The sequence below is a fragment of the Sorex fumeus genome, unplaced genomic scaffold (assembly GCF_029834395.1).
Source record: "Sorex fumeus unplaced genomic scaffold, SorFum_2.1 ptg000143l, whole genome shotgun sequence".
Classification (NCBI taxonomy): Eukaryota; Metazoa; Chordata; class Mammalia; order Eulipotyphla; family Soricidae; genus Sorex; species Sorex fumeus.
Window position 1 is genome coordinate 2,262,286 of NW_026606200.1, and position 22,315 is coordinate 2,284,600.

The window sequence follows — 22,315 nt, forward strand, 5'->3', positions numbered from 1 at the left end:
AGAAACACTTTGTTTCTGTTCATATGGAAGTCCTTTTTACCATAGCGTTTGAGGACATCCTTGGTGCATGCAGATACGTGACTGCCTCTTCACCCCACCTTGTTCTTTATTGATTTTTTTTGTTGTTTAATAGAAATAGGATCCCAAGCACGCTCCCCTCTTTCAACCTCTGACTTGCCCTTGGTCATGAAATATATGGAGGAATCCTTCACTCTGGGTCACAGAGAGTGGAGGCAATGCAGATTTGGAACCAGGATGCTGAAATTTCCTGTCCTCTAATGAGTCTCACTGGGTGCTCGAAAACGAAGAGATGTATGAGACTTTCTAGTCTGTACCTGGTCTCCGTGTAGATAGCACAATGTGTGTGTGCATGTGGTGTGTGTGTGTGTGTGTGTGTGTGTGTGTGTGTGTGTGTATTGCCAGTGATGGCCAGGACCACTAAGGTCATACCAGGAAGTGCTTAGGGGCCACTAGGGTCACACCCAGCAGTGCTGAAAAGGCCATGGTGATGCTGGGGATCAAGCTTGAGGCCTCACACATGTTAAGACATACACTCCTTTGAGCATCTCTCTGGCTACTGTCTTAAGGCTTTCCACTTTGCAAACATTTCTCTTGAACCAGTTAGGGTCCTCCAAAACTCCAGTCAACTTTTTGTATGTAACCAGCCAACTCCTTTTTGCACACATGACTAAGTCAAAGTTCAGAAAAGCATCTTTTATAAGAACGGCCCAGGGGAATCTTGGCTTCTAGTATGAGGAAGTTAAAGAGCTGTTTGAACGTTGGTGGATGCATGTTTAGGATAAGGCTTGTGGCCTGACCAGCACCTGCCCCCCCCAAAAAAAAAAAAAAACCCAGGCGGTGTATGAGCAGCTCTGAGAGAATCCTGCCAGCGGGAGCCACCCTAGAGGATGATGGAACGGGAGGGACTTCATGCACATACAGGGGCATTTTTCTTCCAATCTGGATGGGTAGACAAGAAAATTCTCTTTCCAAAAGTTTCCCTGGAACAGACTGGGACGCCCCGACTGCTTTGACCCACTGATGGGGAAGGCAATTCCACTTAAGTGAACTAAGTCCACCCAGGATCTTAACTTTGTCAGTCAGCTGTTTCCTCAACTCGAAAGTTCAACGGTTGGGAGAGAGTCCCGGTGGCTGGGGACCGCGAGGGTGTCTGCCGTGCCGCCCCGGGTGCGATCCCTGGCACAGCCAGGAGTGATTCCCAAGTGCAGAGCGGGCATCGGGTACTTGGCTACATGCAAGGCCGTGCAGTTCCCGTTAACCCCCTCCACTCCAGAGAGTGGGGCACAGGATCCCAGATCTGGCTGGGATCTGTGCAGGCTGCAAGGACTTTCACGGGAAAGGTGGGGGAAGGGGCCGGTGCCCACGTGCCCATTGGGTGCCTCGCCGAGCAGGGGTGGAGGGGTGGGGGGCGGCGGCGTCTCTCCCTAGCTATGCTGCACCCCCTTTGCAAGAGCAAGAGGCGCTGAAGCACGCGCCCGACGCCACCGCCAAGTCTCCACGCGCAGTCGCGTGTGCGCGTAGGAAGCGTCACGGGCGTCAGCCCCGGCCTGGCTGGCTCCCAGGTGTCGCGGCGGGGCTGCGGGGGGCGCGCGCCGCGGGACCACCCGCTGCCCCTTCCCCTCCCCGCCGGCCCGGGCCGCGCCAGGCCCGCGGGAGGCGAGGTCGGCCCGCCCACCCCGGCTATTGGCTCCGGAGAACAAAGGGGCCGCCCCGCGAGCTTCTCCGATAGGGCCGGGCTGGTCATCTGAGGGGAACAGCCAATCAGAGCGCGGGGCGGCCCCCGAGACGGCCCAGGCGCGCCGTCCAATCAGGGCCCCGGTCCCGCCCCGCCTGCCCCGGGACTGGCGGGGCCCGGGAGCCCGGTGCCCAAGGCGCCCCGGGGTGCAGTTCCCGTTAACCTTAGCCACAAAGTCAAGGTATTTATTCCCGTCCCCTCCCTCCGAACGCGGGCGGGGAGGGGCGGGCGGAGGGTGCGGGCCGTGCCCTCCCGCGCTGCCTCCACCCAGTCTCCGGCTGCAGGGCGGCCTTGGGGGGCCTCGGGGGTCCCCCCGCCCCACCCCCCGCCCACCCTCTCTACAGCCCATAGGGGAGAAGGAGCCGGGTCGTGCGTGGGGAGGGTCGGGGTGGGGAGCCGGAGTGGGGGGGGGCAGGAGAGTGGGAGGAACTGGGAGGCGAGGGTGGGAGGGGGGGACTGTCCACCCGAGGGGGCGAGCTGCAGCCGGTGCCCCGACCCCACGTTCGGGATGTCCAGGGGCTTGTGTCAGTCTCCCCGAAACACTGAGATTCTGGAAGGCCAGTGCTGGCCGCAGAGTGGCACGTAGTAGGTGCTTAATAAATGACAAAATGAGTGAGATGAAGGATGGGGGTGTGAACAATGAAAGGGAAGCCCACAAGAGGGTGTGTGTGTGTGTGTGTGTGTGTGTGTGTGTGTGTGTGTGTGTGTGTGTGTGTGTGTTGGTGTGGCATCTCCCTTCAGGAGAGTCATGAGAGCAGCCCTCTCCACTCCAGAGAAATGGGCACAGGATCCCAGATCTGGCTGGGTGTGCAGGCTGCAAGGGCTTTCACGTTAAAGGTGTGGGGACGGGCAGGATGGAGCCCTGAGTGGGTTTTGGGCAGGTGGAGCTGACAGTCAGTGTGACCCACGCGCTAGAGGTGGTGACACCCAGGCCCCACTTAGGTTCCTCTTGGGGTGTTGGGGTGTGTGTCTGTGTTCATCTGTGAGATGAAGAGATTAGAGAGCGCTTGACGCCTTCCGTTCTAAAGTTGTGTGATTTCACACTGGCAGTCTCTTTGGGGTTTAAATTTTAATGTTCCCTTGTTAAAATTTTTACATATGGTTTACTTGGGGCATGTGAGAGAGAAGTGCTGTAGCTTAAGATGTCAGTCTTGGGGCTGGAGTGATAGCACAGCGGGTAGGACGTTTGCCTTGCATGCGGCCGACCCGGCTTCGATTCCCAGCATCCGCCAGGAGTGATTCCTGAGTGCAGAGCCAGGAGTAACCCCTGTGCATCGCCGGGTGTTACCCAAAAAGGAAAAAAAAAGATGTCATCTTTTTTATTTGGGGATGGGGGAGGTCACACTGGGTGATGCACTGACGTTAATCCTGGCGGTGCTCAGGAGACCATATGGGATGCTGGAGTCGAACCTGGGTCGGCCACGTGCAAGGTAAACGCCCTACCCACTGTGCTATTGCTCCAGCCCCTTAAGATGTCAGTCTTGCTGACATAAATTATTATACTATGTAGGTGGCCTGGGGTCGGGTGGCTGCTCACAGGACCCCTGATGGAACCTGGTGTACCCATGGGGGCTTCCTGGTCAAAGTGACCCCAGATCAGGGTGGGCGGGTGGAATGGGGGCATGGGAGAAGGCTGACCCACACGCACATCTGCACTACCCAGAAGGGTGAGCAGAGGTTGGGTTTGTTTGTTTTTAGTTGTTTTTTTTTTTGGGGGGGGGTGAGGCACACCCAGAAATGCTCAGAGGTTACTCCTGGTTCGTCACTTAGGAATTAGTCCTGGTGGTGCTCCGGGTTCCCTATTGGATGCCGGGGATTGAACCCTGGTCAGCTGTATGCCAAGCAGATGCCTTCCCCACTGCTCTCTAGCTCTGGCCCCTGGATTTTATTTTATTTATTTATTTATTTATTTTTGCTTTTTAGGTCATCCCTGGTGGTGCACAGGGGTTATTCCTGGCTCATGCAATCAGCAATTACCCCTGGCGGTGCTCAGGGGACCATATGGGATGCTAGGAATTGAACTCGGGTCAGCCGCGTGCAAGGCAAACGCCCTACCTGCTGTGCTATCACTCTAGCCCCTGGCCCCTGGATTTTAAACTCTCTTGCCAAGAAATTTTTAGCTCAATCCAAAAGTTGTTGGGGACCCACCGAGGTATTTCAAGCAAAGTAGTAACCTGTTCAAGATGGTAACTTTAAGGAAGATTGGAGTTCTGGTTGGTGGTGGTCTGTTTGGGGCTGAGGTGAGGGAGGTGACAGTTCCCCAAGGGAGTGGTGAGCCCTGAGCATAGCTGTCCTGGGCCACCTGGCCTGGGCTGTGAGGACTCCTGCTCTGTGCTAGTCACAGGTCCTGAGACCTGGAGATCTACCCGGTCTCCCTCAAGAACCTCCCTAGAGGCTGGGGGGCCCCAGGCAAAGGAGGCCTGAGTGGTCCATTTGTCCATGTAGTGAGTGGTAAGCGGAAGGATCCCAGGTTTCTGACGGCAGGAGTATCTGGGTGGGAGACCCCAGGCAGGATGTCGCCCCAACATCATCTTCCTCATTCTTAGCGGGAACCTTTCTTAACCTTTGCCGAGCTCCTGGGATTCTGCGGGGGGTGATGTGTCTGTCAGCTGAATCGGGAGCTCTTCCAGGATGGGGTGCGTGGGGGGCCCCCACCCTGGGGGGCTCCTGGTGTAGGGTGGAAGGTGGGGCTGGAGGAAGATGTGCTAGGGTGAGGGACACGTGTGGGGCACGTATGCTGGAGGGGGGCAGAGTCAGGGGTCAGATATGGAACTGGGGGGGGCGGGCGACTGAGTTGAGGGGGGCTGTCCATAGGCTGGTCCCGGGGCCTGCAGGATGGAGACCTGGAAAATGGATCCCAGGGGTGTGGATGGCCAAGGAGTGGAAGATGAGGGTCTGGAGGGACGGGGGTCCTTTGGAAGTTGTTCGGAGGGTACTGGGGAGCCCAGTGCTGGGCATAAGTAGGCACGGTGGGCCCAGGGCAGTGCTGGGGACAGGCTGGACTGACTCTGGCCTTCTGATAACTCTGTAAAGCACTTGTTGGCGGCTGATCTGCATGTGCTACTTGGTGACGCACTCCGGGTGACTGTTTGGGGGTGGGTGGCGCTTTGGTTCTGGGCTTAGGAGCTGCCCCCCTTTAGCTCCTGGTGACCAGCATGTGTCCCCAACCACTGCTGGAACATGAGGGCCAGTTTCTGCCTTCCTGCCCCAGGTGGGCTGGGTGGGTTCAGGGCCCGGCAGGAGGCGGCCTGGGGCTGCAGGGAGGAAGGGGACTTGGGTGCATCCCTGCCCGGCCTCTGCCCTGGGCCTGGCGCCTTTGTTTGGCCACACCTGGCAGTGCTCTGGGGCTACTCCTGGCTCTGGGCTCAGGGATCACTCCTGGCAGTGCTCAGGGGACCAGATGGGGCACCGGGGATAGAACCCGGACGGCCATGTGCAAGGCCAGCCCCTTTCCCACCGTGCTGCCACTCGACCAGCTCTACTCTGATCCCCGAGTCTCTCCTCGTCACCCTCCCTGCGTCCCCGCCCCCAGCCTTGACATCTGCTGCAGCCACAGTTGGTTTGTCAAGGCCACAGCTGCCTGCGGGGCTCACGTCCCAGCTGTGTCCAGAGACCAGCTGGACCTGGAGGGGAAGGGCCGGGGCCACCGGGGTGGGCACGGGGCAGCACGTTTCTGGTGAGGTCCTGGAGGGGAGAGATTCTCAGGGTGGGCAGGGGACCGAAGCCCCATTTGCCGGCCCCAGGCCGACTCTCTCCTTCCTCCTCTCTCTCCCCAGACAGCAGGACTGACAGCTGCAGGGCGGATGCTGCGGGTGGTCCCCCCGCCATGGACAGTGGCCTGCATGGCGCCAACACAGGTGAGAGAGGGCGGGAGACAGAGCCGAGCCAGCGGCTCCTCCGGTCTCGGGGCTGAACTGAGGGCTGAGCCTGGGTCCGGGTCTCTCTGCTGTCCCCGCGCTGCAGGTGCAGGGGTTCTGGCTGGGACGGACACTGAAGGGCAGAAAACGAGAAAACTGAGAAAAACCACCGGGCACCAAGCCCAGCCCGTGACTTGCCAGGTCAGAACACACACACACACACACACACACACACACACACACACACACACACACGCGCACACGCGCACACGCACGCACGCACAAACATGCACACACACACACACACACACACATCCCTCACATGCACATGCATCTCCCCCTCGAGACCAGGGGCACCAAGCCCAGCCCATGACTTGCCAGGTCTGAAACCACACACGCACACACATGCACACACACGTGTGTGCACACGCACACACACACACATGCACACGCGCACACACACCCACATGCACATGCACTCCTCCCCTAAGACCAGGGGCACCAAGCCCAGCCTGTGACTTGCCAGGTCAGAAACCACACACACGCACACACACACATGCACACACATACACGTACACACACACACACATGCACTCCTCCCCTAAGACCAGGGACGCCAAACTCAGCTCGTGACTTGCCAGGTCAGTGACCACACACACGCACACACACACATACATATGCATGCACACACACATGCACGCACACAACATGCACACACACGCTTGCATACACACGTGCATGCAGCCCTCCCCGAAGACCAATGGTTTTCAATCTTTTCACACTTGTGGGCCTGCGCAGCGTGTCAGTTGCGTGGCAGGGGACTTGCGTGGCCCAGCGCTAGTCCTTGGGCTGTGATTGGGGCGGTGTGCACCTGGCCAGGCACGGCAGGCACGGTCGGTGTCAGCTGGGTCCCTGAGGGTCCCCGGAAGCTTCTCCCCACCCAGCTGCCCTGCTCCGGGCCGGGACGCCTTGACGACTGTGGCATTTCCCAGCCTGGTCACAGGGCAGCCAGGGGGGATCTGGATGGCACAGCAACTGTGGCCTGAGCAGACGGGGGTGCGCGAGGCCTGAGAGCAGGCGCTTACCCCCAGAACCTGTTCCTGGCTGCGTGTTCCCATCCCACCTCACCCTGGGACCCCAGAGCCCAGCTTGAGCAGAGAATCCTTCCCAGATCTGCAGGAGGAGGATGGAAAGGGCCCCAGTTCCACGGTATGGGCAGGCAGGGGTGGAAGCTGGTGTTCTGGGGCTGTGTGGAACCGTGCTGGGTGGGAGGTGGTCGGCCACTGCCCTGCAAGCTTGCACTGTGGCTTAGACGGGCGCTGCTGCCGCTCCCGTCATCAGTGAGCCTCTGGCAACGGCTCCCTTGGAAGGGTCCTTCTTCCAAAGGCTGGTTGATCCGGGTCAGAGTGAGTGGAGGGTTTCCTGCCTGCAGAGGCTTCTGGGGAGCCCGGGCAGCCACTTCCTCAGCCCTGGCCCGGGGCGAACTCTTCTGAGGGTCTCAGGTCACCCAGAGCACGTCTCTGCGGAGCAAGTTTTATTTCTCTGTCAAGTTTTCTTTCATTTGGGTTACACATGAAATTTGCAGTTTTTCATCTCTTGGGGTTTGTTTTTAGGCCACAGCTGGCTGCTGCTGGGTCATTGCATGGGGTCACTCCCTGAGGGGCTCAGGGGATCGCATCTGGCCTCTTATCGTGAAGCCAGTGAGCTAGCCCTTGGCGCCCTCTCTCTGGCCTGATTCGAACCACTCATTGGTTTTTGGGCCACACCTGGCGGTGCTCAAGAATTACTCTTGGTGGTGCTTGGGGGATGATGATGTGGGGTGCCGGGGATCGAACCCCAGTCAGCTATATGCAAGGCAAGCACCCTGCCCACCGTCCTGTCTCTCCTGCCTCATTACCACCAGGTCTCATGGCAGGAGACAGGGCAAGGGCATCGTGCAGACCTGCGCCCATGTAAGGGGCTGGCAGCGGTGTGTCCCCGGCACTGGGCCAGGTGCCCCACAAGGCTGCCGAGAATTTCCTGCCTCCTTTATCGTGGGGGAAGACGAGGTACAGACAGCAAGGTTCACGCAGATGAGGTGTTCTGTGCCAGGCTGGGTCCCCTGGGAGTCCCGGATGGTGGGGATCCGGGCTTAGCCTCCCGGACGCTGGCCCGGGTCCCAGCACAACCCCCCTCTCAGAGGGACCACGATGCCTCCGGGTAGTTCACTTTCTGCTCGCGTTCTGGGTTGGAGGATTCCTCCGTTTACCATCCAGACCCGGACGGCGTCTGGGCCCATCTCACTGCCCCTCTGCCTCTCCTCCTTCCGCCACCCCATCCCTCCCCTTTCCTCTTCGCCCCTTTTCAGCCCTCCTCCCCCGGGGTGCTGCTGTCCTTCCAGGCGTCCCCTTGCCGTGAGTGACTGTCCGTCCTCCCTTTGCCTCGGCAGGAGCTGGACCGACGATGAGGATCAAGCAGGAGAAGGCCGAGTGGCCGCTGCCCCCGCCGGCCGAGAGGGATAAGGAGAACATCTGCCGGCAGCCTCGGGGCCGGGGCCGCCCGCCGTGCCCGGGCCTGGTGGGCAAGCCCCGCGCGCTGGGGGCGCAGGAGGAGGCCGGGGCGCCGCGGTGGAGCCCGCGGGCCGAGCCGGCGGCGGGGGCGGCCCTGGCGGCGGGCGAGGGCCACTTCGCGTGCCTGGACTGCGGGAAGCGCTTCAGCTGGTGGTCGTCGCTCAAGATCCACCGGCGCACGCACACGGGCGAGAAGCCGTACCGCTGTGCCAAGTGCGGCCGCGGCTTCAGCCAGAAGCCCAACCTGGCGCGCCACCAGCGCCACCACACGGGCGAGCGGCCGTTCCGCTGCCCCGAGTGCGCGCGGCGCTTCAGCCAGAAGCAGCACCTGCTCAAGCACCAGAAGACGCACGCGCGACCCGCCACGCTCGCGTGTCCCGAGTGCCAGCGCAGCTTCCGCCACCAGCTGGGCCTGCGCGTGCACCTGCGCGCCCACGCGCGCGCGCCGCCCGCGCCCGCGCCCGCGCCGCCGCGGGGCTGCCGCCTGCGGGGTCGCGCCGCCTGGGCCTGGCTGGGGCTGGGCCCGGGCTGGTGGCGGCCCCCGGGGGCGCGGCCCGACGACCCCGCGCGCGGGGCGCCCGGCGAGCCGCGCCAGTTCATCTGCAACGAGTGCGGCAAGAGCTTCACCTGGTGGTCCTCGCTCAACATCCACCAGCGCATCCACACGGGCGAGCGGCCCTACGCGTGCCCCGAGTGCGGCCGCCGCTTCAGCCAGAAGCCCAACCTCACGCGGCACCTGCGCAACCACACGGGCGAGCGGCCGCACCCCTGCGCCCACTGCGGGCGCCGGTTCCGCCAGAAGCAGCATCTGCTCAAGCACCAGCGCACGCACCAGCCGGCCGCGCAGGCCGCGCACTGCGCCAGCTGCGGCCAGAGCTGCCCCAGCCGCGCGGCGCTGCGGGCCCACCTGCGCGCCCACCACAACGCCGCCTCCGCCGCCGCCGCCGCCCCGGACCCCGCGGCCGCGCCCGCCTCGCCACACGACGGCCCCCCGCGCGCCCGGAACCCCGGGGACGCGCTGTGGGGCCGCGCGCGCGGGGCGCCCGGCGAGCCGCGCCAGTTCATCTGCAACGAGTGCGGCAAGAGCTTCTCGTGGTGGTCGGCGCTCACCATCCACCAGCGCATCCACACGGGCGAGCGGCCCTACCCGTGCCCCGAGTGCGGCCGCCGCTTCAGCCAGAAGCCCAACCTCACGCGGCACCGGCGCAACCACACGGGCGAGCGGCCCTACCAGTGCGCGCTTTGCGGCCGCGGCTTCAGCCAGAAGCAGCACCTGCTCAAGCACCAGCGCACGCACCGGGGGCTGCCCGCGCCCGCCGCCAAGGACCCTGCGCTCTAGCCCGCGCCGCGGGTGCGCCTGGGCCACGATCCTGCACAGTGGCGGACCCGGGTGCCCCTGGAGGTGCCAGCAGAAGGCGTTTCCCTGAGGCCAAAGGACCCAAGGACGGAATCCAGACGTTTCCCCACCGGGCACGGCAGGAGGGCCCGGGAGTGCCGAGGCTGATCCCCTGTCCTAGCTGTGTGATTTGGTCCAGCTGCACCCTTGGGCGGGACCACCGGCTGCTGGTCCATCACTCTCGCGCAGGGAGAGTCCCCCTGGCTCCTTGGTGCTACAGGCCGGAAGCCAGCAGGGACCGGGCAGTGTCAGGCTTGTGGCGGTCAAGCATAAACAGGAAGGAAGGAAGGTTCTTTGGTCTCACCTCTCCGGACCCCACTGTCTAGGTGCTGCTCTGGGGGGCCTGTGACGTTGGGGGCCGAGTACGGGTGCTCCCAGACTGCCGTAGGGCCCTGGCAGGGGGGTCCCATCCCTGGGGTGTTGTGGAGGAACAATGAAGGACTGTGTCCATCTCCGCCTCCTTGTCCTGGTTTGTTTCCGGGCCACACCCAGCGCTGCTCAGGGGGCCTCCTGGCGCTGCACTCAGGAATCACGCCTGGTGGTACCCAGGAGACCACCTGGGATGCCTGCAACCTCCACCCAGCCACCCGCAAGACAAACGGGCCTCCTCACTCTAGCACCTCCTTGTCCTGAGCTCCAGGTGTGCTTGCTGGGGGGCTGGGGGTTGCTCTCTGCTCCAAGACACTTCGGTCTCACCCCTCAGCCTCTGTCACCCTCAAGGCCACCCCTCAGGTCCTTCCAAGGAGCTGACTGCAGGCCCCAGGGTCCAGCCCAGGCCCGTGACTTTGGTGTGATCCCACAGAAGGGAGAGAATTGCAGAGGGGATGGGTTCCTTGGGCTGGGTCACGAGGTGGGAGGGAAGGAGGACCCCAGCATGACGGCACTGTACCCGCTGCCACCCCCAGCCCCCACTCTTTATGTGCTTCCTTCTCGGGGTGCTCTGCTGGGCACCCCAGATTCTGCACTCCTAGCCCAGACTGTACACCACTGTCGGGTCATCCAGCCCCAGTGGTGGAGCCGTGATGGGTTCAGCTTACCCGGTGCCCCGGTTCCGGTGTGGGAAGGGAGCGAACGCAGGAGGGTCTCCTTGGCGCTTCTCTGGCCCAGCAGCTCCAGGGCACCCCGCAGGTCGTGCCCCCAGCCTGGCCCCTCGGAGAGGCAGAGAGCCAGGGGCTAATCAAGGACCTGCCCACCCCTCCCCAGTCACGGCCTTTACACTTTGCCACTGTCGGATGCTGCAGTTCCTGAAACCAACTCTAGCAAGGTTACCATCTCCAGGAACACTTCCCAGAGTACCACCTCTGCACTAGGGACCCCCTGGGGCAAGAACAGACCTGCAGAAGCCCTGGGCCCCTGTGGCATCAGTGTAGGCGGGCAGCAGAGGGGTTGGGAGGGGGCTTTTGGACGGCAGCTGTGTCTTCTAGGAATGGTTTAATGAGCAAAGCAAGCAGGCCGAGAGGGGGACATCACCAGACCTCAGGCGAGAAGTTCTCAAGAGGGGCTGGAGCGATAGCACAGCAGGCAGGGCGTTTGCCTTGCACATGGCCGACCCGGGTTCGATTCCCAGCATCCCATAGGGTCCCTCAAGCACTGCCAGGAGTAATTCCTGAGTGCAGAGCCAGGAATAACTCCTGTGCATTGCTGGGCGTGACCCAAAAAGAAAAAAACAAAACAAAACAAAACTCAAGAATGGACCCCCTGTGTTCTGGGTCCGTCAGAGGATGGAGGACGGGTGTGCAGAGCCCGCGGGCCAGGTCACGCAGCACAGCCGTGCTCCTGCCGCCTTAGCACACACCGGGAGCTTAGATTGACAGACTTGGGGGTCCAAGCTGTGGGTTCGGGGCCCGGCGAGGACCCACATCCCGAGGTGCTGACGGCTGCCATCTTCTGTGTCCTCAGAGCTGGGAGGGGCAGGGAGGCGGGAACGACAGCTGTCCAGTGTCTGAGCTGCCTGGAGGACCCGCTATCTCCCTCCTACAAAGCCCCGCTCTCCAGGCTATCGTGGGGGGCCCGTATATGAATCTGGGGGCACGTGAGATCTAGGATCTGTGCCCTGGTGCTCACGAACGTCGGTCAAACACAGCACAGCTGGGGCAGGTTTCCTGATGCTGTCAGAGCCGCAGGAAAGAAGGTGGGCCAGAGTCCACCAGATGAGACAAGGGGCACTTCCACCTCGCCCAGTTCTCTCCAGTGGCGGCCTGACTTGGGCAACTTTGCTTTTATTCCCATTACTTTTATTATTCCACACGACAAAGCCTGGCAAGCTCCCCGTGACGTATTCGATATGCCAAACACAGTAACAACAAGTCCCACAATGGAGACGTTACTGGGCCCGCTCGAGCAAATCCATGAACAACGGGAGGGCAGTGCTATTTACTTTTATTACTATGTTTTGTTTTAGGGGCCACAAGCAGTGGTGTGTGGAAGGCAGATGCCCAAACTGCAGCGTCTCCCTGCCCCCCCCCATGGTATTTCTATCCTTTTTTGGTGGGTTGAGTCACATGTGGTGGTTTAGGGGTTATAACTGGTTCTGTGCTTGGGGGTTACTCTCTGGTCACTTGGGAGCCAGGTAATACTAGGGTCGGCAGCATGCGAGGCAAGTGCCCTGACCAGCCCCAATGTGACTGTTTTGGCTTTTGGGACACACTTGGTGGTGCTCAGAGCTCATGCCTAGATCTGTGCTCAGGGCTCACTCCTAGTGGGTGCTCAGGGGGCCATATGTGGTGTAGAGGGTTTGAACTGGGGTCAGCTGTGTGCAAGGAAAGCACCTTCTGCCTTTCCAAGGCAAAGCCTTGTACTTCTCTCCAGCCTCTCCTGTTCATTTTAAAAATCATAAAACGAGGCCAGAGATGGTTTAGGAAGACGGACAGACCCAGCGGTTCCCACCCCAAGGGGCCCTGAGCGAGCTGAGTGAGGAGGTGACTAGGGACGGAAAGTGGTCACTAGTCAGATAAGATCTCGGAGCGCCAACCTTCTGCCCGTGGCCAGAGAGACCCAGCGAAGGAGCACGGTCGGGCCAGGGGAGTGCGCGAGTTTGGCTGCCCCTTTGTTGGGAGCGGGCTGGCAGCTATGGAAAACCACCTACTTCTCTCCTCAGAACATGTTTGCCCTGGCAAAGGGCAGTGCTTCCGGTCAGCTAGCAAGGGGGCTGTCCTTGAGGGACACTCCTGGGGCAGCCATGGGAGCAGTAGACCTCAGGTCTGACAGCGCTGGCGAGAGGGAGGAGGGAGTGTGATTGCTTCGGGGCCTCTTTTCTTTTTTGCTTTCTTTTGGGTCACACCCAGCGATGCACAGGGGTTACTCCTGTTTCTGCACTCAGGAATTACTCCTGGCGGTGCTCGGGGACCACATGGGATGCTGGGAATTGAACTTGGGTTGGCCGCGTGCAAGGCAAACGCCCTACCCACTGTGCTATCGCTCCAGCCGGGGGCCTCTCCTTTCTTGTCCAGTGGTTTGGGTTTGGCAAAGCGAGACCCTGACGAGAATGCCCTCACTGGGTCGGCGAGAGGACAGCAGGGCACTGGTCTTGCACAGAGCTGACTGGGATTCGATCCCCAGGACCCCTTATGGTTCCCTGAGTCCCGCCAGGAACCAGGAGTAATCTCTGAGCACAAAGCCAGGAGTAAGTCCTGTGCACAGCTGGGTGTGCCCCCCCAAAAGTATGTTCGTAAGGAGGGGGCAGCTGGTAGAGCAGAAATGGCAGCTGGCAGGAGGTCTGCTGGGTGAACTGGAAACTCTCGGGCTCCTGACATGGAGATGGTGCAAAGGACTGGAGCACAGGCTCTGGCACCTTGAGGACTCAAGTTCAAAACCTGGCACCGCAGGGTCCCCGAAGCAGTGTCAGGAGTGACCCCCGAGCACCCGCAGGTGAGGTCCTAAAACCAAAACGAAGTAAAGAAGAGTACCAGAAGATAGCACAGCAGGGAGAATGCCTTGCATGTGGCTGACCTGGGTTCGATCCTCGGCATCCCATAGAGTCCCCCCCCCACCCCACCAGGAGTGCTCCCTGAGCACTGCTGCTGTGGCTTAAAAACAAAAATGAAAACAAAAACCAAAAAAAAGAAGAAGAAAAGAAGCAATCATCTTCCATATTCCGCACACAGATCTGGAGGGAGCAGGGCTCGAGACATCCCCGCCCAGGGCAAACTTTCAGTGTTGAAGACATCGGTCTGACGTTGCCCCTACACTGGCCACGGGAGGCAAGTGAACACCGGGAATGCGGCAGCGGCTCGAATGGAATGAAATACGATATGATTGTCATGAGGTTTAGATCACTGGACACAGCCTTTATTTTATTTATTTATTTATTTTTGCTTTTTGGCTCACACCCGGCAATGCACAGGGGTTACTCCTGGCTCTGCACTCAGGAATTACCCCTGGCAGTGCTCAGGGGACCATATGGGATGCTGGGAATCGAACCCAGGTCGGCAGCGTGCAAGGCAAACGCCCTACCCACTGTGCTATCTCTCCAGCCCCTGGACACAGCCTTTAGATGGTCCAGAGCTAGAACCAATGTTCCCTGCTAGCGACAAAAGAAACTAGAAATGTCTCCCAGCCCCGCCCCTCCCCCAATCTGGAGGCGCCTTTGTGGGGATACTGGGTAGAGCCACGTAATTCTGGGGGAGCACTAGCTTGGCCCCTGCAGACTTGGGATCACTCACTGATGCACACGGCACGTGCTCAGCCTTGTCAGCCGCTTCAGGGACCTGTGTGTGGCTGCTCGCACAGTGCAGTTTGCAGGAGCAGAAGGAAAGGGAGAAGGGTTTCCGCGGTGGCCCCAACGGGATGACAAGCCACCCTGGACAGACTGTGAATTCATTTCCAGACCACGAGAAAGTGGGCCATGGTGTGGCCTTTTATTCCCGGTGCCTATAAGACCCACATTTCCCCCAGACCCCAGTTTAAGCGTGCAGTAGCATTCTGCCTACTAGATGTACATTAAAGCACGGTAGCATGGTGCTCCCGTTGTTCATCAATTTGCTCGAGCGGGCCCAGTAACGTCTCCATTTTGAGACTTGTTGTTACTGTGTTTGGCATATTGAATACGTCACGAGTAGCTTGCCAGGCTTTGCTGTGCGGGCGAGATACTCTCGGTAGCTTGCCGGGCTCTCCGAGAGGGGCGGTGGAATCGAACCCGGCTTGACTGGGCCAGCCGGCTGCGCGCAAGGCAAACGCCCTACCGTACATACTTGAATTAAAAAATACTTTATTGCTAAAGATTTTATCTTTAGAGACTATAAAATCCAGATCCCGGACGAGAACAGTGCAGTCTTTTGCCCCCGCACCTGGGTGTCCCTCGCCGGGACCCCTTGGAGGGGAGCAGGTCGAGCTTTCCTCCCTGCCCCGACCCGGGCTCCGGCACCCGAAGACATCTTATTACCTCATTCCTACTTTGGACAAACTTGCAGGCTATCGAATGTAGCCTGCCCACAGGGCAGAGTCTGGCAAACTCCCCGTGGCGTACCCAATATGCCAGATACCAGTAACAATGATGGGTCTCATTCTCCTAAAGAGCCGTGAATATAATCTCAGGGCTAGGATGAAAGAGACGTTACTGGGGCCTGCTCGAGGCAATCGACGATTAACAGGATGATGAAATGAAATCAAATGAAAAAATTGCTAAAGATGTGAACCATCACCCAAGCCTTGGGCGACCTGCAATCTTTTTGCCGGTGGAGGGGGTTAGGAAAAGCAAACACACACACACACACACACTCACACCACCATCACATGTCCCTCCAAGTGTGACAAAATGGGGTGCACCTGTAGGCACCCCAGAACTGAGCCTGCTGAAAGCCGGCTGTCCTGACGTCCAGGTCCCATCTGGGTTTTAAACCCGAAATAAAGAGAACTTCAGAGCACATCAGATCTTGCCACCTGAGCCCCACTTCTCCCGGGCTGTGACCCGGTGTCCGCCCCTCGCTGGCCTTGTGGTGGTGAGCTCATGCGCGCAGCAGTGACCCCCCTGGGGGCTGGGAGACAGTTGCCGAGAGTCCCCTGCTCTCACAGGTCTGCTGAGGTCCAGTCTGAAGCCAGCACGGCCGGCGGGGTGTTGGGGAGCCCAGGAGCTGGGTAGGTGACTCCAGCTGAGTGTGGGCCTTGGCGGTGCACCCCTGGGTAGGGGGGCGGGCGGTGTGGGCGTCCCAGTACCTGCAGGGTCAGTGGGCTCAGCTGTCCAGGGGACTCCACGGTCCTGCAGCTGGAGTGTTCCTGGGTGGGGGTGCGGTGCAGGAGCCCGGACAGGGCCATGGGTCAGCTGGTTTCTGGGCCATTGTGTGTGTGTGTGTGTGTGTGTGTGTGTGTGTGTGTGTGTGTGTGTGTGTGTGTGCGCGCGCGCGCGCGCGCGCGCGCGCAGAAAAGAGGGAAAACCAGGTGACTCAGCAGAAATCCAGCCAGGGCAGAGGACAGGGTTGCCCAGGCCTCCACCAGCTGAGTCTTGAGGTGCGGGGAGGGGAACGTTTCTGGGCGGTATCTGCACCCCCTGGCTCCCAGTCTAAGTTCTGTCTTGGCACATCCTACCTCGAAGATGCTGCTAAAAATGGTGGGTGACCCCTAGGAGACCTGATTGATGAAAACCCTGTGGCGAGGATGGGTGTGACTCTGGAGGGGTGACAACAGCTCAGGGGCCGCTCCCTCGCCACAGCTCCTGGGAGGGGGGCTCACTGGAGGTCAGAAGGTCCCATGTCCACTGAGGCCTCTTCTGCCGCAATCCTCTCCCTGGCCCCCACAATCTCCTCGAGTGTGTAACTCAGGAAGTTCATGTGCCTGGGAGACATCCCAGAGCTCAAGGACAAGCTGGCTGACAGGGGCTGGCAGACCCCAGGGGACCTTCCGGGACACACAGACCCATCACAGAACCTTTGGGGAAGCAGGTGGGCTGCCTCAGGGGGTGGAACAAGGGCTGATTTTAGGGCCCGAGCACCCCACCAGCAGGTTTCAGTTCCCTGCTCTGCAGGAATGCAGGAGGTCTGCCAGCGACCCCCAGACCAGGTTGGGCAATCCCAGCACTCCCACCAGATCCTCTGCTCAGGGCCTGCCTGCTGGACACTCCCTACCTCTGGCAGCCACAGAGACCCCAGAGGAAAGGGCTGTTCCGGGCAGTCTGTGCATCTCCAGATGTGAATTCAGGACGCAGACCCAGCTGGGGGGATCTGGGTCACCAGCCCCGCCCCTGCCTGTGGGTCTAGGTCCAGCCGAGCCGGCTGCAGTGCGCTGGACGTTGGAGCTAGGTGGGCAGAAAGCTCATTTCATGTTCCTTTTCCCATCTATAACCCGGGCTAATCACGCCTGCCGACCTTGGGGTGCGGGTTATTGGCAGTTATTGGCGGCTCCCAGGAGTTAATGGGTGGGAAAGGGCTGCACCCCCCAGGAACGCGTAGGTGCCTGCTGTAATTACTGCTGGCCCCAAGGCGAATCCAACCTTGGGCACAGCCGCAGCTGTCCCTAGGTGTTAGAAGTGGCTTTTATGGGGTGTCTGGCTCCACGGGGTTGGGTTCAGTTTTAAGGGTGATGTACCTGGGATGGGGGGGGCATGACCCGGTCAGACAGCGGGGGTGGGCTTGGGCCAAGCAGCTCCGGGGCGCTTTCTGGCTCTCCCTTCCCTGGGGGTCTCTCCCCCCATCCCCATCCCACCCCCCCCCCAGCCTGGAGAGTCGCCCCTTCTTTCTATTGCAAGGGAAGGCTGTTATCCCCAGCCCCCCACCACCGAGGCCTCCCTGAGTCCCAGTGGCCCTGGCCAGGGGTGAAGCGCGAAGGCGAGGGCCAGGCTCCCAGTGCCCGGGGGGCCCCGCTGGCGGCTGGGCGCGGGGGGCGCGCCCGCGGGTGCGGCGTTAGACCTCCCCGCCTCACGGGGCTGCTGTGCGTCTGTGCGCGGCGACGCGGGCGACTGCGGCGCTGCGGCGGAGACGGAGGCGGCGCCACGTGAGTCCCGGGCTGGGCCGGGCCGGGCCGCGGCGGAGGTTACCGTATTTACCGAGGCCCGAGCCGGACCCTGGGGGGCGGGTCACTGCGGGCGCTACCGTATTTGCCGGGAGCGGCGCAGACCCTTTCCCGGAGCGGGGAGCGCCGCGACTCAATTGCGTATTTATCCGGCGTGGCGTGCTCGCCCCGGGGGGCGCCGCGGGGGCTCGGGGCGGGTGGCACTGGTTCCCGGGGGGCGGGGGGCGCCGGGGCTGGCGGCAGGGTGGGATGCCTGGCGGCAGGCCGCGGGGTGGGAGGCCGACGTTTTTCCGTGGGGGGTGGGGTTGCGACGCAGTTTCCCCCCCTTTCTGCAGGGTCGCCCCGGCCCCTGGAGTTGGCGGCGCTGCTGGCCGGGCCCGGGTGGGTGGGGTCCGCTCTGTGCAGGGACGCGGCGGTCTGGGGCGGACAGCGGCCGGGAGGCGGCTCTCTGGGGGCGGGGGTGCAGGGGTCGCTGCGGGAGACTTACCGTATTTGCGGGGGGTGGGGGGCAGCGCAGACCCTAGCGGAGAGATTCCCTGCTGCAGCCCGGAGCTAAAGGGGGCGCAGCCTGGGGTGTGAGTGGGGGATGAGGTGGGGGAGCGCGAGGGCTCCGCGGCCTCGGCACCGCGGGGTGGGGTGGGGCGGTGGGCAGGGGTGCAGCCGCGAGCAGTGGACAGGCGGCGGGGGGGCCTGGGCGAGGTGGCAGGGTGGGGCCCAGTGAGTGGGGCTTGTCCTCTTCCCAGGGGTGAGGGCGTGAGAGGGGGCTGGGGGCGGGGACGGCGGAGCCCCCCCACCCCCGCAGCCAGACCCACTGAGTCCGGCGGCGCAGCGTGAGACCGGAAGTGGGGTGGACCAGCCTGCAGGTGGGGGACAGCCCGCTGGTCCCAGAGGGGAGGGGCTGCGGGGGACTCGCTCCTCTGTGCTCGGGAGCAGACTTGAGGGCCCCCCGCCCCAGGACACCCCTGAGCAGTGACCCGTTGGGACCTGAAGGCCCTGGGGTGGCCGGGGGTGTTGTTTTTGGGGGTGTGCGTGGGTGCTTTGAGGGGCATTTACTCCTAGAGCAGCTGGGACCCCTAGAAGAGCCATTAAGCTTTAAGCCTAACCCTGGTTCACCTTTACTTCGTGACCTTGGACGAGAGTGATGACTTCACCGAGCCTCAGTTTCCCCATCTGTGCAGCGGGGGGCCAGGGAGCACAGCCCGTTCCCCAGGCCTCCCCGAGGGCAATGGGAGCAGTTGATTTGCCAGGACTACAGAGCCTGGGGCGAGGGGCCTTTGGAGCGCTGGGGTCTTGCGCTCCGCACCTGGCTTTTCTGGGGGTGTTGCCCAAAGTAGCAATCGGGGGCGCACATTCTGGCTGGGGGCGGGCGGGGGCGGGGGTGGCCAACCCCCCCAGGCACGGCCTGGTTTTGATCGACAGAGAACTGTTGCCTTCTGTGTGGAGCAGGTCACTTTCAAGCACAGGGTTGGTTTTGTTCAAGTTTTGCCAAAGTATCTTTCAACCCCGGGGCCCGCCCTTGCCTCCCTCAGCCTGTCCTTGAGAATCGGGTGGGAGAGAGCAACTCCTTGCAGCAGGATAACGGCGGGGGCGGGTCGCCCAGGCTCACCCACAGGTGTCCGGCCGGGGCTGCGCGCACGCGTGAGCGCGTTGGCGTGCGGGAAGCAAAGGGCTTCGTGTTGGGGACCGCGTAGCGCGCGGCGTTGTCCCCTACGGCCCTTTGCAGCGGTGGTGAGCGGAGTGGGAAGGGGGCCAGGATGGTGGTGGAGGGGGTCCGGGGTGCTGGTGGGATCAGGGAAGGCCTCTGGAGAAGGGGGCGCTTGCCAAGGTCCTGAAAGAGGGGCAGGGTCGGGGCAGCGGAGGCAGAGGGACCGCGGAGGGCCGGGGCCGGGCTGTCCCGCGGGGCCCCGCACCGACTCCTCTCTCTGCTTGTGCCGCCGCAGGGGCTGCTGATCGCCGCTGGACGTGCCCATGACCGAGCTGGTGCCCTCCGGGGGCGGGTCCCCGGCGGGGGACGGGGAGGAGGGCCTGGGCGACGAGCGAGGCCTGGTCATCCACCACCCGGCCGAGGAGCCGCCGCACCGCTGCCCGCTGTGCGGCCAGACGTTCCCGCAGCAGCCCAGCTTGGTGCGGCACCAGAAGCTGCACGCCGGGGCGGGCCGCGCGGCCGCCTTCGTGTGCCCCGAGTGCGGCAAGGCCTTCAGCGTGAAGCACAACCTGGAGGTGCACCAGCGCACGCACACCGGGGAGCGGCCGTTCGCCTGCGCCGAGTGCGGCCGCTGCTTCAGCCTCAAGCAGAACCTGCTCACGCACCAGCGCATCCACAGCGGCGAGAAGCCGCACCAGTGCGCGCAGTGCGGCCGCTGCTTCCGAGAGCCGCGGTTCCTGCTCAACCACCAGCGCACGCACGCGCGCATGCCCGCGCCGCACCCCCGGCGCCCCGGCGTCTTCGGGGAGCGGCGCCCCTACTTCTGCGCGCGCTGCGGCAAGAGCTTCGCGCGCGAGGGCTCGCTCAAGACGCACCAGCGCGGCCACGGCCACGGCCCCGACGGGCAGGGCGCGCACCTGGGCCGCGTGCTCTGACGCCCCGCGCCGCGCCCCCCGCCCCGCGCACCCCGTTCTCCACGGGACACCCCCCGACCCCAGACCCGGACGGCCCGCCCCGGGGTTCCTGGAGGAGCCGGCCGTCTCCTCCCTTTTCTCTCCCGCGCGCCGTCGGGGGGGTGCCCCACGCGGGGTCTCTGTCTCGCCTAGAGCAGGTGAGAACAGGAGGTGAGAACTGGGGGGCGGGGAGGGGGGAGATGGGAGGGACGGGGTGGCCCTGGCCCAGGATCCTTACTGGGTCTTCGTCCCCAGAGTGTCCGGGAAGCACCCCGACAGTCCCTGCCCCCGTTCCGCGCACCCCCAAACTCTCCGAGCTCCGGCACGTTCTCTACCTTGGGAAGGTGCTTCAGACCCGCCGTGCAGACCTGTCGGTGTGGGACTCACACCGCGAGGGTGCGGGGGAACCGGGAAGGGACATCCCACAGAAGCACAGTGCCTCGAGTGGGGTGGGTGGTGGGTGGGGCGTGCGCACACGTTGCCCCGTTCCTGAGGTTCTCACACCGCGCTGGGGTCTGTCCCTGGGGACACGCTGTAAAGACAGTTCCCACCTATTCACTCGTGGGAGCCGCCAGTAACCTGCACCCCGAGGTGGAGGTCGGCAGGCAGGGTTAGCCCGGGTTGTTGATGGGGGAAAGGAAATGGAGTGGGTTGAGGGCTTTCTGCCGGGCCCAGCTCCAAAGTCCAGCGCACTGCAGCCAGCTCGGCTGGAACTAGACCCACAGGCAGGGGCGGGGCTGGTGACCCAGATCCCCCCAGCTGGGTCTGCGGGCTGAATTCACATCTCGAGATGCACAGACTGCCGGGACCAGTCCTTTCCTCTGGGGTCTCTGTGGCTGCCAGAGGCAGGGAGGTCCTAGCTGGCAGGCCCGGTGCAGGGGCTGGAGGATCCGGTGGGAGTGCTTGGATTGCCTGGTCTGGGGGGTGCTGGCAGACCTCCTGCATTCCTGCAGAGCAGGGAACTGAAACCTGCTGGTGGGGTGCACGGCCCTAAAACCCAGCCCTGAGGCAGCCCACCTGCTTCCCCAAAGGTTCTGTGTCCCGGAAGATCCCCTGGTATTCTCTGAGCAAGAGCAGGCAGAAAGGAGTGGGGCTTGGACTTGCCCCGGAGCCTGATTTGGAGTTGAGGCTCAGAGGCATGGGGGTCCTCTGCTGGAGGAGAATGGGAAAGGGGGTCCTGTTTGCCCCATTCCCTTCCCTGCCCCAACCCTCTTAGTGCCAGGCTTCCTTCTGGTGGGGGTTCCCCCAAAGTCTCCATCTGCCCAGAGAGGGCTGGGAAAGGCGCCTTGGAGGACTTGGCTCTAGCCAGGTGGGCTGGGATCCTTGGAGGGGGCGTGGCACCCACCGTGTGGGAGGTCAGGCTCACTGCCCTCGCTGTGTCTTGGGGGCCCTGCTGGCGGCCTCTCCTGGGAGGTCCCTACCCCACAATGCGATTGGGGAGCTCTGGAGCCGGTCACCAAAGTGTCCTGCCCGTGACTGCGGTCATTCCAAGCACTTGGGGGAGTGGGGGCAGAGGGCTGGGCCCCCTAAGCACCCACGACTGACCACCCCCTCGTGACTGCAGAGTCTCCTGGCCCTGAGCCCGGTCTCTTGGTTCCATGAACAGATGCAGGACCAGCAGGACCTGGGACCCACGGGGACCAGCCCAGCACCCCAGCCCCAGGACACGCCCCCCGAGAAGACCTGCCTTGGCAGAGGGAACCGCATGGAGCCCGGATATGGAGCAGGTCCCTGGAACGGGCGGACAAGCCCCAGGACTTGCGGGGGGGAGCGGTTTCTTGTCTGGGATGACCCCGTTCTGACTGTGGCTGCTGGACCCCACAGAGACAGGAAGTCCCGCCCCAGAGGATGGAGTGTACAATGGGCTGTCCCTCCCCCAGGCGCAGGCTCCGCTTCTGGCCCGGACAATGGTTCTTAGCGCTGGGGGGTTGAAACTCTCTAAAACTCTGACAGAGATTCTGGAACGTTCTGGAAACTTCTCCCCAGAAAACATGCACCCATACAAAGACTGAGTCTGGGCCAGCGGTTCCCGGCACTGCTGCCGGCCCCCCTCCCCTGCCCTGTCCGTGCAGGGGCCCCATCGGTTACAGGCAGCGGCTCCCCTGCCCGCCCTCACCCCTTCCCAGACTGGGAATAAAGATTTCTGTGGGGGCAGGGGCTGCTGTTCTCATTTCCACACCCCCAGCTTACACGCTGGCTGGGTTTTGACTCTGCGCCCGGG

At 62.5% G+C, this 22,315-nt stretch overlaps 2 protein-coding genes across 6 annotated transcripts in view; both read left to right on the top strand.

The window, feature by feature from the left end:
* The window catches only part of ZNF775 (zinc finger protein 775), a 40,998-nt gene extending 31,021 nt beyond the window's left edge, over positions 1-9,977 (top strand). Inside the window, exons 1-3 of one of the 2 annotated variants that reach the window (XM_056106755.1) lie at positions 1,842-1,937; positions 5,533-5,613; positions 8,042-9,976. In XM_056106755.1, coding sequence (XP_055962730.1) covers positions 5,583-5,613; positions 8,042-9,501 — 1,491 coding nt within the window. In that variant the 5' untranslated portion in view covers positions 1,842-1,937; positions 5,533-5,582 and the 3' untranslated portion in view covers positions 9,502-9,976. Of the gene's footprint in view, positions 1-1,841; positions 1,938-5,532; positions 5,614-8,041 lie in introns of those variants that run through there. The other variant, XM_056106756.1, reaches the window with a different exon arrangement.
* A 7,430-nt stretch (positions 9,978-17,407) lies between these two features.
* On the top strand, positions 17,408-20,088 carry LOC130016012 (gastrula zinc finger protein XlCGF49.1). Of its 4 annotated transcripts, none has more exons than XM_056106767.1 (2): positions 17,408-17,478; positions 19,437-20,088. In XM_056106767.1, exon 2 carries the CDS (start codon positions 19,465-19,467, stop codon positions 20,074-20,076), a length of 612 nt encoding a protein of 203 aa, XP_055962742.1. In that variant the 5' UTR covers positions 17,408-17,478; positions 19,437-19,464; the 3' UTR covers positions 20,077-20,088. The 4 variants fall into 4 exon arrangements, with proteins under 4 accessions (XP_055962742.1, XP_055962740.1, XP_055962743.1 ...); XM_056106765.1 differs by lacking the exon at positions 17,408-17,478 and adding an exon at positions 17,485-17,637; XM_056106768.1 differs by lacking the exon at positions 17,408-17,478 and adding an exon at positions 17,853-17,877.
* The last annotated feature ends 2,227 nt before the right edge of the window (positions 20,089-22,315 follow it).

Coding starts and splice junctions, on each gene's coding strand:
- LOC130016012 (XM_056106767.1), top strand. CDS start 19,465: ATGACCGAGCTGGTGCCCTCCGGGGGCGGGTCCCCGGCGGGGGACGGG.